This window comes from Sorex fumeus, unplaced genomic scaffold (genome assembly GCF_029834395.1).
Source record: "Sorex fumeus unplaced genomic scaffold, SorFum_2.1 ptg000122l, whole genome shotgun sequence".
NCBI lineage: Eukaryota > Metazoa > Chordata > Mammalia > Eulipotyphla > Soricidae > Sorex > Sorex fumeus.
Genome location: NW_026606179.1, coordinates 11995690 through 12016494, shown reverse-complemented (window position 1 = coordinate 12016494; position 20805 = coordinate 11995690). Strand labels below are relative to the sequence as shown.

The following is a 20805-nucleotide window of genomic DNA, read 5'->3' as shown; positions in this document are numbered from 1 at the left end:
ATGGAGGGGACCAGACAGCAGTATATGGGAGGGGACACAGCGAGGTTCCTTGGCAGAGACAGAATCCATCACCAGACACCACAGAACAGGAGGAACAAGGAAGACTGTGGGTGAGGGCGACCCAAAGGTCCAGAGAGAGGAAGGAGAGAGGAGCAGTGACCACAAACAGGAGAAGGAGACGGAGAGGGAGAGAGAGAGAGAGAGAGAGAGAGAGAGAGAGAGAGAGAGAGAGAGGTTTGTACCTGCTCTGGCTCTGCTGAGGGTCTGGGTCCGTGAAGGCTCTCGGCTGGCCCAGGTTGTAGCATCTGCTCAGCTGGTCTCACTCCGTGACTGTAAATCAGAGACGGACTGGCAGAGGCCACTCAGGGACTTCATCATCTTGTCACTTGCTGCCTCCAGGACCTTATTAGTCTCCTTGCTTTCAGGTGCCCCCAGGAGCAGCTGATCCCTGTCCCTGGTGGGAGTGAGTCCCCAGGTCACTGATTAGGCTAATGACCAGGAGGCAAAGTCATCATCTGAGGTCACCCATGTCCCTGGGTGAGCCACATCACAAAGTAAACTTGGAGATGTCAGAGCTGGTCGTGGAAAAGTTTCACTCTGGTAATGGGATGTCCCTAAGGACTGAAACGTCGTGACTTAGAAAAGCTACTGGTGCCCCTGCACAGGCTCCTCCAGGGTCAGTTCTGATGTCACTGCAGGCTCTGAGTTCCTTCACATTCCACAGAGTGCAGACAAGTGGCCCAATGAGTTTCACTGAATTCCATTCACAGCAAGTATCATTTGGCCTAGAACAGGCTTGGATGGCTGCAGATTCTTACTCATTTTAAAGCATGGAAAAAATTTAAATGGCTCCAAAATGTTACTGTGAAATATTTTATTTGGGCATGGATAGATAGTCTAAGAACTAAGCTCTTTGCCTTCATGCCCGTGGTTTGATCCCCTGCTTCCATATGAACCCCAAAGCCCACCCAGGAGTTAACCCATAAATCTGTCTTTTATGGGGGCTGGAGAGATAGCACAGCGGGTAGGGTGTTTGCCTTGCACGCGGCCGACCTGGGTTCGATTCCCAGCATCCCATATGGTCCTCTGAGCACCGCCAGGAGTAACTCCTAAGTGAAGAGCCAGGAGTAACCCCTGTGCATCGCCAGATGTGACCCCAAAAAAAAGCCAAAAATATTCTGTCATTTGACAGATAATATAAATATGTCATAAATATTCCACATGACAGTTTCATTACCAGAAAAGTATCACTATTTTAACTACTGTTTTCCTGATCTTTATTGGATGCTCTATGGTGATTCTTCACACACAAGGCCCATGGGTGACTCATCTGGTGGAGCTCATCATTGCATCTGTTACCATGATTGGATGAAATTACCACATCTCTCTCCCTTCACAGTTCTGTCTTTCCCATGATGCTTAAAAATGTTTCTTTGGGGGGTGCTTTTTTTGGGGGGTCATATCCAGTGATGCTCAGGGGTTACTCCTGGCTCTGCACTCAGGAATTACTCCTGCAGTGCTCAGGGGCCATGGGATGCTGGAAATAGAAGCCGGGTCAGCCACGTGCAAAACAAATGCCTACCCACTGTACTATAGCTCCAGCCCCTAAAAATGTTTATGTTAAGACGTATTTCTGTCAGGGGCCTGGAGCAATAGCACAGCGGGTAGGGCGTTTGCCTTGCATGCGGCTGACCTGGGTTCAATTCCCAGCATCCCATATGGTCCACTGAGCACTGCCAGGGGTAATTCCTGAGTGCGGAGCCAGGAGTAACCCCTGTGCATCACCGGGTGTGACCCAAAAAGCAAAAAAAAAAAAAGGCGTATTTCTGTCAGTAGGTAAAGGACCAAACATGATGGTCTCTCATTACCTGTATTGCAAACCATAATGTCCATAAATAGAAAGAGGGAAATTGTCTGCCATGGAGGCAGGGGAGGGGTGAGATGGTGAGGTAGGAAAGGGATACTGGGGACATTGGTGGTAAAAAGTGTCTACTGGTAGAAGGATGGATTGTATGACTGAAACTCAAACATGATAGTTTTGGAACTGTAGCTCACAGTGATTCAATTTTTAAAAAAAAGAAATATTTCTCTCAAGGCCAGAGTGATAATACAGAGGGTAGGGCATTTGCCTTGCACATGGCTGACCCGAGTTCAATCCCCAGCATCCCATATGGTCCCCTGAACAACAGCAGGAATGATTCCTGAGTAGAGAGCCAGGAGCAACTCTTGAGCATCACCAGGTGTGACTATTTAAAAAGAAAACTTAGACAACTATAAGGCCCATTTTGAGTGTTATTTGTTTTGTTTTGGGGTCCACGCCTGGCAGTCCCCGCAAAGCCTTGCTCCAACCCATTTAACCATCTGTTTGTCCCAAACTCAGGTGAGGAAGTGCAGGGCGCCTAGTGTCTGAGCTTCTCAATGGCAACCCCTGCTGGCCACTCCAGCACACACAGGCGGTGACAGCTGAGTCAGGTTTGAAAGATTTCTCTGGCTTCTCTGAACATTTCTTGTCTTCACTGAACAGAAGAACAAAGTGTTTTTTTGAAGAACTGAGTGTTTGGAGTTCCTTATTTTTCTTGTCACACCCTCTCCCTGCCATTATTTCTCTTCTTTATTAGGCCTTGATTCAAACCAATTAATCAAAGAGACCATGAACCACTTGGGCATGTTTTCCTTCTCACCCAGTTTTGGCAACTGCTCCCAATCCTGCCCCCTCTTGAGGGCTGAAAGCTTTTCAAACGCAAGCTTCCTGCTCAGAGCTGAGTTGGGGGGCTCTAATTTTCTCAGGGGAGGGAGGGTACTTGCACAAGACCCTGGGACAGGACAGCTGCTGCCAGTTCACAAGCTTTGACGGCCCAAGGGACAGTGATGACCAGCAGCTGACCAGCAGTTTACACAGTGGGAATGGGCAGAGAATCCATCAAGATTCCTCCCATCCCTGCCTCATGAATGGGGGCGGAGAGGACAGCTCCAATAGAGAAGGGATCACTAAGAAAATGATGGTTGGAGGAATCAGTCAGGATGGGAGATGTGTGCCGAAAGTGGATAAAGGAGCAAACATGATAACCTTTCAGTATCTGCATAGCAAAATATAATGACCAAAAGTAGAGTGTATGGGAAATATTGCCTGCCAAGGAGGCAGTGGGAGGGTGGGAAAGGTGGGGGTATACTGGGGATATTGGTGGTGGGGAATGTGCACTGGTGGAGGGATGGGTGTTTGATCATTGTGTGATTGTAACTCAAACATGAAAGCTTGTAAATATTTCTCACGGTGAATCAATAAAATTAAATATAATATTATATATATGTAAATTTCTTCCATCTAGCTCAAGAGCAGCTGTTGGGTATGTCCCAAGCCTCGGTCAATGATGAGGAAGCCAATGGTCAACACAGGTGAGAAAACACTATTCACTATTAACTCCTCTCAATCACACTACTATTTATAAGCAAGTGCTGTGTTGGGTGCTTAGCTTTTTTATTTTGTTTTTTGGGTGGCCACACCGGCGGTGCTCAGGGCTGACTCCTGGCTCTGCACTCAGGGGTCACTCCTGGTGGGCTCAGGGGACCATATGGGTTTCCAGGGACTGAACCCAGGTTGTCCTTGGGTAAGGCCAGCACCCTCCCCACTATGCTATCTCCCTAGGCCCTGGATGTTGGGTTTGGATGCTTTCTGGGCACTGGCTCATTTCATTTCCATGTTCATCCCCGCTGGAAGGGGGAATGAAGCCCAGCAATTCTCTTCCTGATTGAGGATAGTGGGATGGGTTTGACTAAGGTCGATTTTGCCATGCACATGGGCTGACTCAGAGACAGGGTGTTGTGTTCTAAGCCCCCTCTCTCCCAAACGCCTCCACAGCAGGGAAGGGGTGGGCTTAACGTGGTTTCTGGCCTTGAAGGCATCCCCAGGCACCCCCTTCTCCTTACAGCACGGGAAGATGACAGTCCCCATTCCCTTGGATGTCAGATCTGATGGGATAATCTGTTCTGACTCACAGCAGGTACATATACACAGTCTCCAGGTTAGGGCTGAAACAGTCACTGAAGCACTCCTCTGTTCTCTACTGCCCAGTGCCCAAAACACCGAGACTGTCCTCCATGGTCCCAGGGCCGGGGTGGTGCAAAGCCCTGAGCCCATCCACAATAAAGAGCCCGACTGTGCCGCCACATCTAGCACAAGCTGTCGCTGCATCAGGCCAGAGCAGCCTGGCTCAGCCTGACCCATAAAACTCCCAACAGTTGACAGAACTCAGGGTAGTAAGGCATGAGAGAATGAAAGAATGGCACGAGACCGGCACCAAGTTGCAGAGGAACCAGCATATCTGAAGCTCCTGCACCTTACATGAAGACTGAGGCAAAAGTCAGTCTCTGTCCTTTATTTCCAGTGTACACACTCAGGCTTATCCTGATGTTGAGGCTCAGGGGTCCCCCCCATCCACTGCTCAGTATAGGGGATGACTCTGTGGGGTGGTGAGGAATAAGGAAACGGGGCTGCAGGGGGCATTTCTCCCAGCATGGGGTAAAGCCAGAGATGGGGATACAGAAAGGAGAAGGGGAGCAAGAGACAGAGTGAGATGAGGAAAGAGCAGAATGGGGCAGAAATGGGGACACAGGAAAGAGCAGAGACTAGCAGGAAGTGAGGAAAGTGGGAGGGTCAGGGGGGTCAGGCAGGGTGCGGGAGGCCCTAGATGTTGCTCTCAGAATCCTTGCTCAGGGTGGAGCTGGGAACGCTGTTGGACCGAGGCCCAATGCTTTGGCTGCGGCCTTTGCCGGACCCGAAAGCCAAGCTGGACTCAGACCTGCCTCTTTTCTGCAAGGCGTCCAGACCATCCTGGCCCCGGTTGAACCCCAAGTATCCAGTGAACCCCAGGTTGTCACTTAAACTGGGGGATTTGAAGGTCACGCGACTCGCAGGACCTTCTCGGGTGCTGGAGGAGCTGAGGGTGGTGGGGCCCCCGCTGGAGCTGGGGTCCCCAAAGGTAACACGGCCAACAGTGGAGCTGGCAGGGCGGCTGCCTGAGGACCCCACAGTACTGGTCCGGGGGCCCAGGATATTGCCGGGGCTCCGGGGAAGTCCCCGGGTACCGCCAAGGTTTGGGGTGCTGTCCGCCATCCTCAGTCCATCTGCCATCTCCTGCTGTACCTCCATCTGGGTGGAAGGGGGGGTAGGGCCAATCAGGAACCACCCCCCAGAGGTTAGCCCACACCCATGCATGCCTGAGCCACACTCACCTCCAGTCTCACCATCCTGGTCACTTGGTTCATGACCTCCTCCCGACTCATGGGGTAGTCATCCTTGGCCTCAAAGCCTGGGGGGTCCTCCCTGGTAGGGACAGAAAAGAAGCCCGGAGACCCTCATTGCAGAGGCCTCCCAAACACATGCTCCTCTTCAACCCACTCCTAGCACTGCCTGCACATGTTCCAGTCCCCACAAGCCTGAACAGAAGTCTCTGGCCTCCGTGAACCCAGTAAGCACCCCTCCACCTCCTCCTCCCAGCCCCTGACTCACAAATTAATGGGGGGCTGTGGCAGGATCATCCTCTTGGGCGCATCCTCGGAGCTCTGGCCCAGCACCATGAGGGCTGCGTTACTCAAAGTGCTGGTAGTGTAAGTCTGGGGGGGGGGGGGGGGAGTGTCAGCATTGGTACAGGTCAACCCTAGGTCTCCCTGGCCCCCATCCCAGGCCCCCACACCTGGGCATCCATGAAGGCCTGCACCAGGAGCAGCTCCACCAGGCGCTTCTCAATGAGACCCAAGAAGAGGCCAATGTCACGGTCCTGCACGCCCAGGAGGTCCTGGATGGAACTGCTGTCGCACTGGGCCTCACTGAAAAGGTGCTGGATGCCTGCAGCAAGCAGTAGGAGACTATGGATACGGCCTGCAGCCCTTCCTGCTCCCCTCAGTCCCCCGCAGCCCCTCCTGCTCCCCTCTAGCTCCCCATGGTCCCTCCTGCTCCCAGCCACTGGGAGCCACCACACGTAGCCTGAAGAGGAAAAGGAACTCATAGCGGGTAAGATGCTTACTGAGCATGTGGCCAACCATAATTGGACCCTTGGCACCCCATAAGGTCCCCCAAGACCATCAGGAGTGATCCCTGAGCACAGAGCCAGGCCTAAGCCCTGAGCAAGGCCAAGTGTGGGCCAAAAACAAACAAAAATAGAATGGAAGGACTCAGCCATGCAGGCAGCAAGGAGCACACAGATTGAGGCTCACAGGAAAACCTAGCAGACACTTCCACATTGAAGCCTTCCAGACCCCACATGCTTCTTCATGGGCTTCTTCTTCAGCAGCAACAAGGCCACCAGCTTCTTTCTTTCAGGATCCAGTGGTGTCCACCAAATGGTTCCACAAGGTGCCTTGGCCACTGTCAGTCCCCACCCCACCAGCCTAATCCTGCCCCTCCTAGACCCCGTCAGCCAGCTTGAGGGGACCAAGACCTGCACAAGAAGCTGCACCCCACCACCTGAGCCCTTCCTACCCCCCCCAAGTCAGACCCCTGAGCACTGCGTAGCCCCCACCCTCTCCCCCCGCCTCCCCCTAACCTGCCTCCCCTCCCACTCAGCCCTCCTACAGCCCCTGGGCCCCCTTGGGCAAAGTTTCAGGACCTCCTGCCCCACTCAACTCTTACCCACAAACCTGCATCCCCTTCAAAGCACCTGAAACCCCCGCAAAGCACCCCTTTCACTGCTGCTTCTCGGCAATACGTTCACCCTCCAGAGCCACCTCAGTCCCCAGTTCCATCCCCTGGGCTCAAATACACATAAGCAAGGATGAGGTTCTCCCAGTCTCAAGTCCCAGCAGGACAGGGCAGCGACAATAAAAGGGGAAGGAAATGAGCACGAACCCACCTCCAGCTGCCCCTTCCAGGAAGCCTTCCCTGCTTCCCAGCAAGCGGGCCTCCAGGGAACCCCTGACAAGTGTGAAGGGCCCATTTTCATTCTGCATCCCACCTTGCACCCCTGCAGAGTTCACACCCAGTTGCTCCCTCAGTGCCCTGGGTCCTCATCACCCCCAATCAGGCCTTGACATTTAGTTGCAACCATCCAAATACTGAACTTCTAGAGCACCCCAAGAGGTGCATCTTCCTCAGCCACACCATCTCCCATCTCTGCCTTCAGTGTCCCCCCATCACCCTAGCTAGCTCTAATGCGAAGTCTACAAAGGAGGTACCGGCACCCCACTTCTAGGCCATCCAGACAACAAGAACCACACACCAGGGGTCATAAATGACAATGCCTGGATTCAGGTCTGGGGCTGCCTGATTCTGGGAAATTTGGGCTGGAAGGATGAAAGCATGAGGAGACGAGGGATAGAGGGAGGCGGGTGGATGCTGGGTAGGTGAATGAATGGATGAAGGACAAGTGGATGGATGGTGGAGGACGGATGGTGGATGGTGGGTGGATGGTGGGTGGATGGATGAATGGTGGATAGATGAATGGTAGATGGTGGATAGTGGAGAGATGGTCGATGGGTAGATGGGTGGGTGAATGGATGGTGAATAGATGGATGGACGGATAGATGGATAATGGATTGGTTGGCAGTGGATGGGGGTAGATGGGTGGATAGATGAATGGTCGATTGATAGTGGATAGATGGGTAGTGGATGGATGGTGGATGGGTAGACGGGTGATGATAGATGGTGTGTACAGGATAGCTAGAATAATGGATGAATAACAAAACATACAATGCTGTCTGTGGAATGCCTCTGATGGCACTCATCACCTCCTCCCAGGTGAAGCCAGCAGGCAGGCATTTACCAGCCTTGAGCTTCTCCAGCTGAGCATCCAAGTCTTGGAAACGGGCCTCAATGGCATCCGCCTCCACACGCAGCTCATCTTCACGCCTCAGGGAGGCTGCATGCTGCTGCTGCTCAGTCGAGTGGCGGATGTCCTCACTCTTGTGCGCCTGCACCAGTGCCTCCTGCATCTGCGATCAGGGAACAGGAACAAGGCACTGGACCTGGGTGCCCTATGGCCCCGGGGTGGGATGAAGGGATCAGTCTCAAGGAGTAGCTTCCCTCACCTCCTTGATTTCTTCTTGCAGATGCTCCACGTTAGAGTTCTGCTCATTGATGAAGTTGAACTCGGCGAAATTGCGCTCCTCCACTGCATCATTGGGAAAGGCAGGTAGCACAGGTCAATGGGGAGAAGAGCCAGACAGACAGGAAGGATGGGAAGACAGTGAGAAACAATACTACAATGGAGAAACTAGAATAGGAACCCAGAGAAGCAGTGACAGACAGGAAGCCCAGAGAGCCAAGAACAAAAAACGAGGGAGTAAAACAGAGGGGAAGCAAGACAGGATCCCCCTAGGAGACAGACAGCAGCATAGAGAATCAGGAGGTGGAAGATGAGAGGGAGAGACAATACTACAATGGAGAAACTAGAATAGGAACCCAGAGAAGCAGTGACAGACAGGAAGCCCAGAGAGCCAAGAACAAAAAACGAGGGAGTAAAACAGAGGGGAAGCAAGACAGGATCCCCCTAGGAGACAGACAGCAGCATAGAGAATCAGGAGGTGGAAGATGAGAGGGAGAGAAAGTGGGAGGGAAGAAGGGAGGAAGCAAAGGGAAGGAGGGAGGAGACAAAAACCCCAAAACAAGCTAAAGGCATCAAAAGATGGAACGACCTGGAGTGGACAGAGAGAGGGGGTTAGGGGGGAGGAAAAAGAAGCAAGTAGGGTTGGCCGGCAGGTGAAGGGGTCCCCCCAAGCAGAGGCTCCCCTGCCCCCAACCAGCCCTGCTCACTCTCCAGGTACTTGTCTACCAGCTGGTCGGGGTCCTTCTCCCCTGTCAGCTGAGACAGCTTGTGCAAAGCATCCTCATAACGCAGCACCAGTTGCTCCTGTGACGTCTTCCGGAGCCCCGAGGCCACCTCCTGGGCTGGGGAGAGAAAGGGCAGCCAGTGGGGTCTCCCTCAGGCCAGCAGTGCAGAGGGGTCCAGACACCCAAGCTGGCTCCCGTAGGCTCACCACGCAGACTACGCCGGGCCAGGACAGCTGGGTCTGTCTGGCGCTCGTCATTCTTGAGCTTGAGGAACCGATGAAGCTGCTCCAGGTGTGCAATTTGCCGCTGCAGCACCTGCACCTCCCCCTCGCTCTGCACCTCCTCCTTCTCCGCCCGCTCTCGCAGCATCCCCATCTTCGTTTTGGCCTCCTCCCTGCGGGACAGAATGAATGGGCACAGTGGGTGTGCAGTGGCTCAGGACACACTTCCAGGACAGGGAAAGGGCCCCACCAGGTGTCTTGAGGTCCCAAAGGTGGAGGGATGTGCAGGTTCCTTCAGAGCTATGGGGCTCTGTGGGACAGTGTGACAGTGGGTAAGGACAGGCAACCTGACCCACAGAGGGGTGCTGGGATAATGCCCCAGGACAGAGGAGGAAGAGGAGGAAAACTCATTTGTCTGGAATATTTTGGATGAGTGTGTGACTAACTTGGGGAGATTGTTTTGTTGTTGCTGTTGTTTAGTTGTTTGTTTTTTTGGGGGGGAGCTGAACCCAGAGATACTCAGAAGTCATTCCTGGTAGGGCTCAGGGGACTGTATGGGATACTGGGGATCGAACTTGGGTTAACTGTGTACAAGACAAGTGTCCAGGGGCTGGAGAGATAGCACAGCGGGTAGGGCGTTTGCCTTGCACGCGGCCGACACAGGTCCGATTCCCAGCATCCCATATGGTCTCCTGAGCACTGCCAGGAGTAACTTCTGAGTGCAGAGCCAGGAGTAACCCCTGTGCACCGCCAGGTGTGACCCAAAAAGCAAAAAAAAAAAAAAAAAAAAGACAAGTGCCCAATTCTCCTATGAAAGGAAAAAGCCATCCTACAGATCCCAAATACCACCCATGTCTCACAGAATCAGAAGCCAGGAGGGAGCAGTCACATGCTAAAAACGAGACCTGAATCAAGGTCATTAGCACATGGAGTCAGGCTAGACTCCATAGCAAAGCAACATCCCCACGAGATCCTGTCTCCATCCCCACCACAATTCAAGAAAGAAAGAAAAGAAACCGTGTGAAGTGAGAGAGCAGGACCGAAGCTCAGGAAGCTTCAGAGGAGTGAGCGGGGCCCAGAAATAGTGCCCAGAGAGAAGTGGGGCAGGTGGGGGGCAGTCAGGGGCCCCACATACCTCACTGGCTCCTGCTATGTAGTGGTCTGGGAGGGGCTGAGGCAGCAGCCTCTTGCATGGCCTCCAAGTGGCAGGCAGGGCCTTCCCCACATGCCAGAGAAGGGTCCCAAAAGCTCGGAATGTGGACCCGAGTGAGGCAGGAGAGAACGAGGCACCTTTGTTGGGACACAGGCAGGATGAAGGCTCTGATGGAAATTGTTTCAGTCAGGAATTGGGGGTATTTGCCCCCCTACTCCAACGGTACATTACCTGACAGAGTAGGCAGAGGTGGAGGAGACGATGAGGTTGCTGACCATCTGCTGAAGCCGCTGGGTCTCCTGCCAAGAAAAGGGGATAGAGAGGCCCTCCAGTTCCCAGCACCTGTGCGACACAGGTGCCTGGGGAGTTGTGGGCATCCCTTGGTGGCCACATCCTGAGAGATGGGAGTTTTTTTGAGGGGGAGAATTGGAACCACACCCAGCTCCATGCTCACGGTCACTCCCAGCAGTGCAACTATCAGGATACTTGATGAGGTGCTGGGGACTGAATCAGTGTCAGCCATGTGCAAGGCAAGCACCTGACCCACTGTACCAGCACCCCACAGTTACATATTTTTATCCTCCCATGTCCATCATGCCTATATTAACGTATACATAAAAGTGTTACTATGTTACACATATACACATATGTGCATGCAGGCATGCTTGCACATGCATGTACACAAATTCACTTTTGAAAATTGAACACCAGCAGGGTCACAAGACTACGGTTCTTAAGCAGAAGAACAAAGCAAAAGGGAGTCTGAGGGACTGGGGCCATAGCACAGCGGGTAGGGCATTTGCCTTGCATGCGGCCGACCCAGGTTCAATTCCCAGCATCCCATATGGTCCCCTGAGCACCGCCAGGAGTAATTCCTGAGTGCATGAGCCAGGAGTAACCCCTGTGCATCACGCAGTGTCACCCAAAAAGAAAAAAAATAGAGATAGAGGCTGAAGAGAGGATGTTTCTCAGGATGTTTTCTGGGATTCCATCAGCAATGCTGCACAATGCAAATGTATTCATAAAGAAAAAAAAGAAAAAAATTAAGTCAGCTGATGGGGTGGCCTACAATATTTTTTTTAAAAAAGAGGGGGGACTAGAGAGGGCCAGAGCAATAAGCACAACAGGAAGGATGCTTGCCTTGTGCAATGCTGACCCAGGTTCAATATTCAGCACCCCATATGTTCCCCTGAGCCTGCCAGGAGTGATTTCTGAGCACAGAGCCAGGAGTAAGCCCTGAGCACTGCCAGATGTGGTTCAAAAACAAAAGTACCAGAGAGATACACAGAAGTTAAGACCTTGTCTTGCATGTGGCCAACTCCTGGTACCACATATAGTAGTCCACCAGCACCACCAGGAGGCACAGAGCCAGGAACAGCCACAGAGAACTGGCAGGTGTGACCCCAATACTAAAATAATAGTAGTAGTAATGATGATAATAGAAATGAAAAAAGCATTGTTTGTGAAAGAGAGGGAGGGAAGGATAAAAAGAAAGGAAAGAAGGGAAGAGGGCAAACTCTTCAAAGGCCTGCCCATAGAAAGTAAAAGCACTTTCTGGTTTGCCGTGGCAATTATGACACCTGAAATGACATCTCTACTTGCTGCAAACCAAATGAGGCTGATCTGTGAGCCAGGGGCAGCCTGGGATGGGTCTGCACTGCAGGGCCGGCCCAGGAGAAAGCAAGGCCCAGTTGGAGGTGGGGGAGCTGGGAGAGAAACCCTATCGGATTTCGGGACACTGACCCTCCGCAATTTGCGGTCCACACTGAGGTAGCGGTTCCTCTCGATCCGCAGGAGGTCCAACTCCTCCCGTAGGGCCGCATTCCGCACCAGGTGAGTGTCAAAGTGACAGGTGACCTGGGGGCAGGGCAGGATGCAAGAGGCTGTCAGGAGGTGTGGTCTCCTCCTCTACACCCAGACAAATAGGGGGTGTTGGTAAGAGCTGGGGGACCTTGAGAGTATGGCCCAGTGCCCTTCTAACACCCAGTTCCCTAGGGGCCCTCCCTCCCCCACTGAACCATTTCACTGATGCCCACAACACACACATTACTGTCTCAGGCATGTCCACACCCGAGAATCTAGTCTACAATAGTTTGGTTTGTTCCAGGACCACACCCAGCAATGCTCAGGTCTTACTCCTGCTTCTGCTCCCGGATCACTCCTGGAGGGGCTAAGGGAACCCGGTGTGGTGGTGCTATGGATCGAAACTGGGTCAGCCACATGGAAGGCCAGCACCTGCCCTGCTGTACTATCATTCCAGCCCATTGTCTCCCTCTTCTGGATCATGAGCCCATGTCCAGCTGGCACCTGTCTTGCGGGAACCAGGCTTCTCACCCTATCCAGCTGGTCCTCCAGGATCTTGACCCTGCGCCACACCTTGGCTTTCTGAGTCATGAAGCACAGGGACTTGCACTTCTTGCTTTGGGCCAAAATCCGGGCCTCCCATTCCTGGATCTGGAGGAAAGAAGAGGCTTCATAGGAGAGCTGACTGGGTGACAGTGTCTTACAAGATCTGTCCTGGTTACCCCCGCTGTCTCCTTAGTCTTTGCCAGTTGATCCGAATTCTCCATTCAAATAACCTCCTACCTGTAGACCACCTTGTCTGCAGATGGACCGAATATCTCAAAATGTGACCTTATTTGGCGATCAGAGACCAAGTGGAAATGAGATCATTGGGTTGGCTTGGATCCAGTCTGACCAGTGTCTGTATAAAAAGGAGGAACTTTGTTGCCAGAGAGATAATACTGTGGGCAGGGCATTTGCCTTGCTTGCAGCCAACCTGGGTTTGATTCCTGGCATCCCATATGGTGTCCTGAGCACGCCAGGAGTGATCCCTGAGTGCACAGCCAGGAGTAACCCTTGACCACCGCTGTGTGTGTCCCAAAATCCAAAGGGAAAAGCAAAAGGCTTCACACATAGACAAGCACATAGGGCCCCCCCGAAGGCAGAGATTAGGGTGCTTCCTACACAGAAGGATTGCCCAAGGTTGCCAGCCAACCACTGGAAGCAGAACAGAAGCCTCCGAAGGAATCCACACTCCCACACTGTGACGGAAGATGTGGGCCTCCAGGGCTGAGATTACTTTCTGTGGAAAGCATTACTCAGTCATTTCCAGCAGCCCCAGGAAATAGTATGAGTGCCCAGATAACCCATACTCAAAGTGGGCCCCATGGGCATGTTTGACATTTGGAGGGAGGCAGAAGGAAGTTATCACATCTTTCTACAGCCAAGGTATCAGCAGTTGCTGTGTAAAAATCAAACACCCAGGGCCAGAGAGATAGTACAGCAGGTAGGGTGCTTGCCTTAGCCATGGCCAACCTGGGTTCAATCCCTAGCCCCCTCCCTCCATATGATCTCTTGAGCCCTGAATCAGGCGTGAGCCCTGAGCACTGCTGGGTGTGGTCTCCAACAAAGACAAAAAACTTCTCTTTAAAACACATGAAACAGGGGCTGGAGAGATAGCACAGTGGGTAGGGCGTTTTCCTTGCACGCAGCTGACCCGGGTTCGATTCCCAGCATCCCATATGGTCCCCTGAGCACCACCAGGAGTAACTTCTGAGTGCAGAGCCAGGAGTGACCCCTGTGCATCACCAGGTGTGACCCAAAAAGCAAAAAAAAAAAAAAAAGTAAAAAAAAATAAAACACATGAAATAGCTGGAACTATAGTACAGCAGATAGGGCTCTTGTTTTGTACATAGCCAACATGGGTTTGATGTCCAGCACTCCATATGGTCCCCTGAGCATCACCAGGAATGATCCCTGAGCTCAGAGCCAAGAGTAAGCTCTGAGAACCACTGAGTGTGGCCACAAAACCAAAATTAATAATTTTTTAAAAGCATGAAATGTTGGGCACAGCGGGTAGGGCATTTGCCTTACAAGTGGCCAACATGGCCGACCCGAGTTCGATTTCTCCACCCCTCTCAGAGAGCCCGGAAAGTACTGAGAGTATCTCGCCCACACAGCAAAGCCTGGCAAGCTCCCCGTGACGTATTCCATATGCCAAACACAGTAACAATTGTTACAATGGAGACGTTACTGGGCCTGCTCAAGCAAATCAATGAACAACGGGAGGACAGTGACAGTGACATGAAATGTCAGTACTTGAATTGTGATTACTCTGGGCTATAAATCAGTTTGGATATATGACTTATTTGCTTATTTATTTGGGGGCCACAGCTGATGGTGTACAGAGATTACTCCATGCTCATGATCACTCCTTGCAGAGCTCAGGGGACCATATGGAGTGTTGGAGATTGAACCTACACCAGCCGCATGCAAGGCAAGTGCCCTATCCCTCCAGTCCATTAACTTCTATACTGAGCCACTGTGAAGTATAAATGGGACAGCTGATATCCTTATCATTGCTGCTCTCAGAGAGAATATCTTAAGCTTCACCATGACCTATAGAGGTTTGATTGTTCCCTCTATCACATGCCAAAGATTTCCTTTAATTCCAGGGTTTCTGGAAGTTTAACAAGCACGAATGCTGACTTTTCTCAAAAAAAAAAATTTATTTTACATATTCATAGAATAGTGTCATGAACTGGTATAAATCCAAAGACCATCTGTAACCCATCTTTGATGTGAGAGGTTCAGAAAATGAGAGGAAGGAACAGCGATAGTACAGTGGGAAGGGCACTTGCCTTGTACACAGCCAGCCCAGGTTCAATCCTCAGTTCCCAGAGTCTGCCAGGAGTGATCCCTGAGCACAGAGGCAGGAGTAAGCCCTGAGCGTCGCCGGATGTTGCCAAAAAAACCACCAAATTAAAAGAAGAGGAAGAAGAGGAGGAGAAGAATGAGAAGGAGGAGGAGGAGGAAGAGGAGGAGGAGGGGGGGGAGGAGGAGGAGGAGGGAAGAGGAGGAGGAGGAGGAGGGCAGAGGGGAAGGAGGAAGAGAAAAGAATAAGAGGTAGCGGAAGAGCAAGAAGAGGAGGAAGAAGGAAGAGGAGGAGAAAGAGAAGGAGAAAGAGAAGGAGAGAAGTTGTTTGCTCTGTGTTTATGGTTTCTCCAGTGAATAGAGAGTTTGATACTGACACTTTCCCTCCAATACAGATGTCACACTCAAGTCTCCTACCGTCTAGTGTCTCTTTGGAAAAATCAGCTGATTAGTCTGACTGCAGCTCCTTTGCACATAATGTCTTTTTTATTTTTCTGGCAGCTTATGGAGTCTGAAATTTTCCGATGTTCTGAGTGTGTGTCTTGTTTGTGCCATCTTGGACTCTAAAGGGTCCTTGAATCTGTGAGTTCCAGCTTTCATTAGTTCTGGGAAATTCTCAATATTATCCAACGACACATTAGTTAGGTCTCAATTCCATCTCTTCTGCTTCTGAATTACTACTGAGCCGCCTACAAACCCTTCTCATGAGTTCCCCAATATCTCTGAGGTACAATGTCTCTTTGCTACTTCCCATCTTGTCTGCCAGTGCAGATTCTGAGTGACTCCTCAACAAATTCTTTGTTTGGCTTATTTGGTTGATGGTCAAATAAAAGTTAAAGTGGAACTGGCACAGGCAGGGATCACACTGTTTTGCTCAAGCTGGGTCTGCAACACCCAGAGCAGTGCCCAGTACCTAGAAAGTAACTGTCTAATGAATGAAGGACTGGGGAAATGCTCAGTAGTTGGGCACTTGCTTGCACATGTGAGGTCCTGGGTTCAATCTCCAGCACCACAAACAGAAAAAAGAGAGACTGGGTCTGAGTGATAATAACCACTTTGCCTTGCATGTGGCCAACCAGATTTGACACCCAGCAGCATATATGATGCCCCGAGCAACACCTGAAGTGACCTCTGAGTGCAGAACCAGGAGTAGGCCCTGAAAATCACCGCATGTGGCTCCAAAACCCCCCAAAATTTAAAGATGTGTGTGTTAAATTAATGTATGTCATAGGACAGTACTTTTTTTTTTTTTAGCAGTGCCAGGGATTGAACCCAGGGCTTCACACATGCAAGAAAAGTACTCTACTGCTGAATCACATCCCTAGCCCTAGATAACTACATTCTTTCTTTCTTTCTTTCTTCCTTTTTCTTGGGGGGGGGGGGCATACTCAGTGGTGCTGACTCTGTGCTAAGGGATCACCCCAAGCACTATTAACTCAGGTCAGCTGCATGCTGGATGCAAGGCAATCTACCCTGCACCTCCTGCACTATCTCTGTAGTCCAACACTTTTTTTTTTTTTGCAAGGAGGAAGGTGACACACCCAGCAGTGTTCAGGGGTTACTCCTGGCCTGCACTCAGGAATTACTCTTGGCAGTACTCAGAGGACCATGTGGATGCTGGGGATCAAACCCTGATCAGTCACATGCAAGGTAAGCACACTCCCTTCTGTGATATCGCTATGGCCCAGCAAGACTCTATCATAACCAGGGGGTATGGTACTGCCAGCAGGTCAATCTGTACCTGTGAGGCACATGCATCAGCAGCCTGATGGCGCCTTCAGACTTCCAGATACAGATACCCCAAAATTGCTGCTGTGCCTTTGGCCAGACCCCAAAAACTTGGGGCAAAGTTTACCAAGAAAGTAAATGGCCAAAAGTTAAGTATGTGGGAAACACACCCACAAACCACCTCAGGCTCAGCTATATAATTGGAGGCATGTCCTCTCTCGTTCCTGATTGAACTGCTTAATGGCCATGATCCCAGAGACTCGGAAACAAATCTCGAAACCCAGTGGCTTTTGGCAGAAATGCGTCCAGTCCCTGCAGTAAGTTACCGGTGCTGGGCCAACCCAGGTGGGAATAGGTTTCGTGCCTTGGCCTATTCCCCCCCGGCGGCCCGGTGACCACTATCCTCCAGAGGCCACTGGACAGTCAGGTTTGGGCCCACAGTGATGAGACACACAGTGCCTCGCGGGATGGGGGTGGAGCCAGTCCTGTCCTTCCCACCCCGACGAGACCCCAAGTCATCGCCCACGAACAGCCTCTCTGGCTCCTGATCAAGCTGCTTAACGGCCATGATCCCAGAGACTCAGAAACAAATCTTGAAACCCAGTGGCTTTTGCAGAAATGCATCCGGACCCCCCAGTAGGTTACTGTCGCCAGGCCACCCCAGGGGGGAAAGAGTGTTGTCCCTCCACCTGCTCCCCCTTGGTGGCTCGGTAGCTGTAATCCTCCAGAGGCCACTGGACAGTCAGGCTTGGGCCCGCAATGACAAGACATTCTGGGCCTCACGGGATGGGGAGGGAGCCGGTCCTGTCCTCCCCATCCCTATGAGACCCCAAGGCATCGCCCACAAATGGCCTCTCTGGCTCCTGATCAAGCTGCTTAACGGCCATGATCCCAGAGACTCAGAAACAAATCTCGAAACCCAGTGGCTTTTGGCAGAAAAGTGTCCGGACCACACAGTAGGTTACTGTCACCGGATCACCCCAGGGGATAAGGGTGTTGTTCCTCCGCCTGCTTCCCCCTGACAGCTCGGTGGCTGTCATCCTTCAGGGGCCACTGGACAGTCAGGTTTGGGCCCGCAGTGACGAGACATTCTGGGCCTCACAGGATGGGGGTGGAGCCGGTCCTGTCCTCCCCACCCCAACGAGACCCCAAGTCATCGCCCACAAATGGCCTTTCTGGCTCCTGATCAAGCTGCTTAATGGCCATGATCCCAGAGACTCAGGAGCAAATCTTGGAACCCAGCAGGTTTTGGCAGAAATTCCTCCAGATTTAAGTGTTAAAATTTCAGAATTTCAAAATCGCACGGCCACTACTGCAGCCACGCAACATCATATGTTATTCATAACCAGCAATAGAAAACAAATTGTCTACAGTTGCCTTTTCAGCAGATCTGAGTTTTGGGGTAAAATCTCAAATAATAATGGTGGGTCTGGTGTCAAAATATTGAATGTGATCAAAGTAGAGAGAGAGTAATGTGGACATCATCTGCCCCACAGGTAGGGGGAGGGTGTGGGATGGGAGTATACTGGGGTTGTTGGGGGTGGAGAATGGGCACTGGTGAAGGTACGGGTGTTTCATTGTATGACTGAGACTTAGACCCGAAAGCTTTGTAACTGCTCTCACAGTGATTCAATAAATAAAATTATAAAAAATGAAAAAAAAGAGAGAGACTCTATCATAACCTTACGGAGGCTTTCCAGAGCTCCATTCTGGAGACCCTAACCTACATTTGTCCTACCATTCCCCATAGTCAGGTTTCTCCAGGCAAGAACTCCAATGTTGTCAAGGTAATTAAAAAAAAAAAACTTGTCTGGGGCCAAACCAATAGTACAATGGTAGGGTATTTGAACAGACCCAGATTTGATCCCCAGCATCCTATATGGTCCCCCAAGAACCACCAGGAGTGATTCCTGAAAGCAGATCCAGGACTGACCCCTGAGCATTGCCAGGTGTGACCCAAACACTAGAAAGGTTTTTAATTCAATTAATAATTATTGAGGTCAGAGTGATAGTAGAGTGGGTAGGGCATTTGTTCTCCCAAGTATTGCCGGTATTAATTCCTTAGCACAGAGGCCAGAGTAAGTCCTGAACACCAATAGATGTGGCCTCAAAACCAAAATAATAATAATAATAATTATCATGTTCATTTCATTGACCACTTCATTGACCACACCCCTTAACCCACTCTAAGCTCCCCTTCCTGAATAACTGTGGTTGTGATAAGCTCTAACCTCTCCCCACCCTGTGCTCCTCCTGAATCCTGGCCACCATTTTACCAGCCCAATACTGTCCGTCACCCCATGTCTCAAAGGAGAAAGTTCCAAGCCACACGGCTGACACCTGCCCCTCCTCAGGGGCCAGAATGTAGCAGCCACAAAACCCACCTCCTTGTCCAGGATTCTGATCTGCTCCATCAGCTCATCAATCTTGACCTGCACCTGCGCCCGGGCGGACAGCAGCTGGCCCATGCTCTGCAGCCTCTGGCCGTCCCGCAGCCGCTTCACCTGGTTCTCGGCCACGCGAATCTGTGTCTGGAGCTGGTCCCGCACCTCCTGTAGGTGCTGGATTTCCCCGCTGTCCCCGGGCAGGGAAGCTCAGCATCACTAAAGGCCTCTCCTCCAGGAGTACCAGGGTACCCCTCCCCCATGCCTGTGACAGCCCCTCCTATCACCAAGGGTGCATGCTCACAGCTGTTTGTTGATGCGCTGACGGACTTCCTTGCTGTAGGCGCGCCTTTCAGCCTCCATCACTTTGCACTGTCGTTGCAGACGGCTCAGCTCCCAATCCACTGAGGGTAGGACCAGGTAAGGGATATTCATGAAGGACCCAGTCCTCAACCCCTCTCCCTCCCCAGGTCCTAGGAGTCCAGATTCTTGGAACACTAACCCAGGAATTGCAGACCCGGCCCCACAACACATTTCACCCCTAATAATGCCTGAGGCCTCGGAGACTTGCCCCTTGCGGGAGCAAGTTCAACAAGCCAAGTACCCCTCTGTTTGGCCACCAGAGGGCGCGTCTGCTCCCCTCCATCGGCTGCCTCTGGGTCGGCCAGAGTTTGGTTCCCTGTGCCTCTCCCCTGCAGAGCCCAGCAGTCCTCAGTGCTATCTTCCAGTCCCCTCCCCCCCCCCCCCCGCCCTTCTGCTAGTCAGGCACTGCACCTACAAGTCTGGGCTGTCACCCTAGTCGTCCAACCACCCCCGGGGAGCACCCCCAAGAGGGGACCCTGCTTCCTTCCATAGACAAGTAGTTCTGTCCAGGCCTATCAGGTGGCAATGCCCGGGACATTTTTGCCTGCCATGATGGCGACGCAAGGCTTCTGGCCCCTGGTGAGAAGAGGCCAGCGATGCTGCTAAATTTGGCTACCAATTCAGTGCCTCCTCCTGCGGAAAGTCTTCCTGGCCACCCCAGTTCCCAGGCTTGTGTACCCCCCCTTATCACCTCCACTCCCTGCACCTGCGTCCCGACAGGTGGGCTCTTTGAGAGGACCTCCCTCTACCCCAGGCCCCACTCCGCAGCAAAGGACCTGGCAATTGGGTAAACTGAGGACAAGCAGGAATTAAAGAACGAATGGTCTTAATTAACTGAATACAAAACAAATTTTGTATTAAATTTAATAATTTAATACAAAATGAATTATTCGGTTCTGCTTTGGGGCAGGGTTTGGGGTTCGAAATGGAAGAAACATCTGAAATACGGTGGTGGGAAGATGTTACGGTGGTGGGGATTGGTGTTCGAGTATTACATGTAATCAATACTGTGAACTACTTTATAAAAATAAAATTTAAAAATTAAAATTAAGAAAAAAATGAACGAATGGATTACCCATTCCCTCCAGGAGGACCTCGCTTCCATCTTCGGAGCGGGTGCTCCCAGCAGAGGGTCCCAAAGGCATCTCGGTCAAAGAGGGTGGCGCTCCTGTGGAGAGACCCGGGACCTCTCAGGCGGCGGAGAGACCGGGAGAGGCACGAAGCCTGGACGCGCTTGGGCGTCGCTCAGCTTCTCAGTTTCTCCCAAGGGGCGGACGGACCCCGCCCGAGCCCCTGCCCAGTCCCCCCCGACTTCCCGCCTCCCATATTGGGGATCGGGAGGGTCCCCGTAACACGGCTGCGTGAGGAAAGTGTCGTGGAGACAGTGGACCCCGCCCCAGCGCGGGCCTGTCCCTACCTGCCGCAGTCCCCGAACTGCCCTCGGCGCTCCCAGCTCACTGTTGTGGTCGGGTTACTGGGGAGATGAGGACAGCAGCCGGGAGCCCGGGCGCAGGGGAGGGGCCGGGGGTCACCGGCGGG

At 52.0% G+C, this 20805-nt stretch overlaps 1 protein-coding gene across 1 annotated transcript; it reads right to left on the bottom strand.

The window, feature by feature from the left end:
• Positions 1-4675: 4675 nt before the first annotated feature.
• ODAD1 (outer dynein arm docking complex subunit 1) lies at positions 4676-20762 on the bottom strand. Its single transcript, XM_056136815.1, has 15 exons — positions 20684-20762; positions 20342-20434; positions 19208-19307; positions 18904-19093; positions 12470-12589; positions 11879-11992; positions 10367-10434; positions 8968-9155; positions 8744-8878; positions 8020-8102; positions 7755-7923; positions 5691-5842; positions 5507-5610; positions 5230-5320; positions 4676-5146 (listed from the first exon to the last, which is right to left on the bottom strand). Exons 2-15 carry the CDS (start codon positions 20409-20411, stop codon positions 4682-4684), a joined length of 2049 nt encoding a protein of 682 aa, XP_055992790.1. The 5' UTR covers positions 20412-20434; positions 20684-20762; the 3' UTR covers positions 4676-4681.
• Positions 20763-20805: the final 43 nt, after the last annotated feature.

Coding starts and splice junctions, on each gene's coding strand:
- ODAD1 (XM_056136815.1), bottom strand. CDS start 20,411: ATGCCTTTGGGACCCTCTGCTGGGAGCACCCGCTCCGAAGATGGAAGC. Junction 19,308..20,341: donor GGTCCTCCTGGAGGGAATGG/GTAATCCATTCG, acceptor TCCTACCCTCAG/TGGATTGGGAGCTGAGCCGT. Junction 5,611..5,690: donor AGGCCTTCATGGATGCCCAG/GTGTGGGGGCCT, acceptor CCCCCCCCCCAG/ACTTACACTACCAGCACTTT.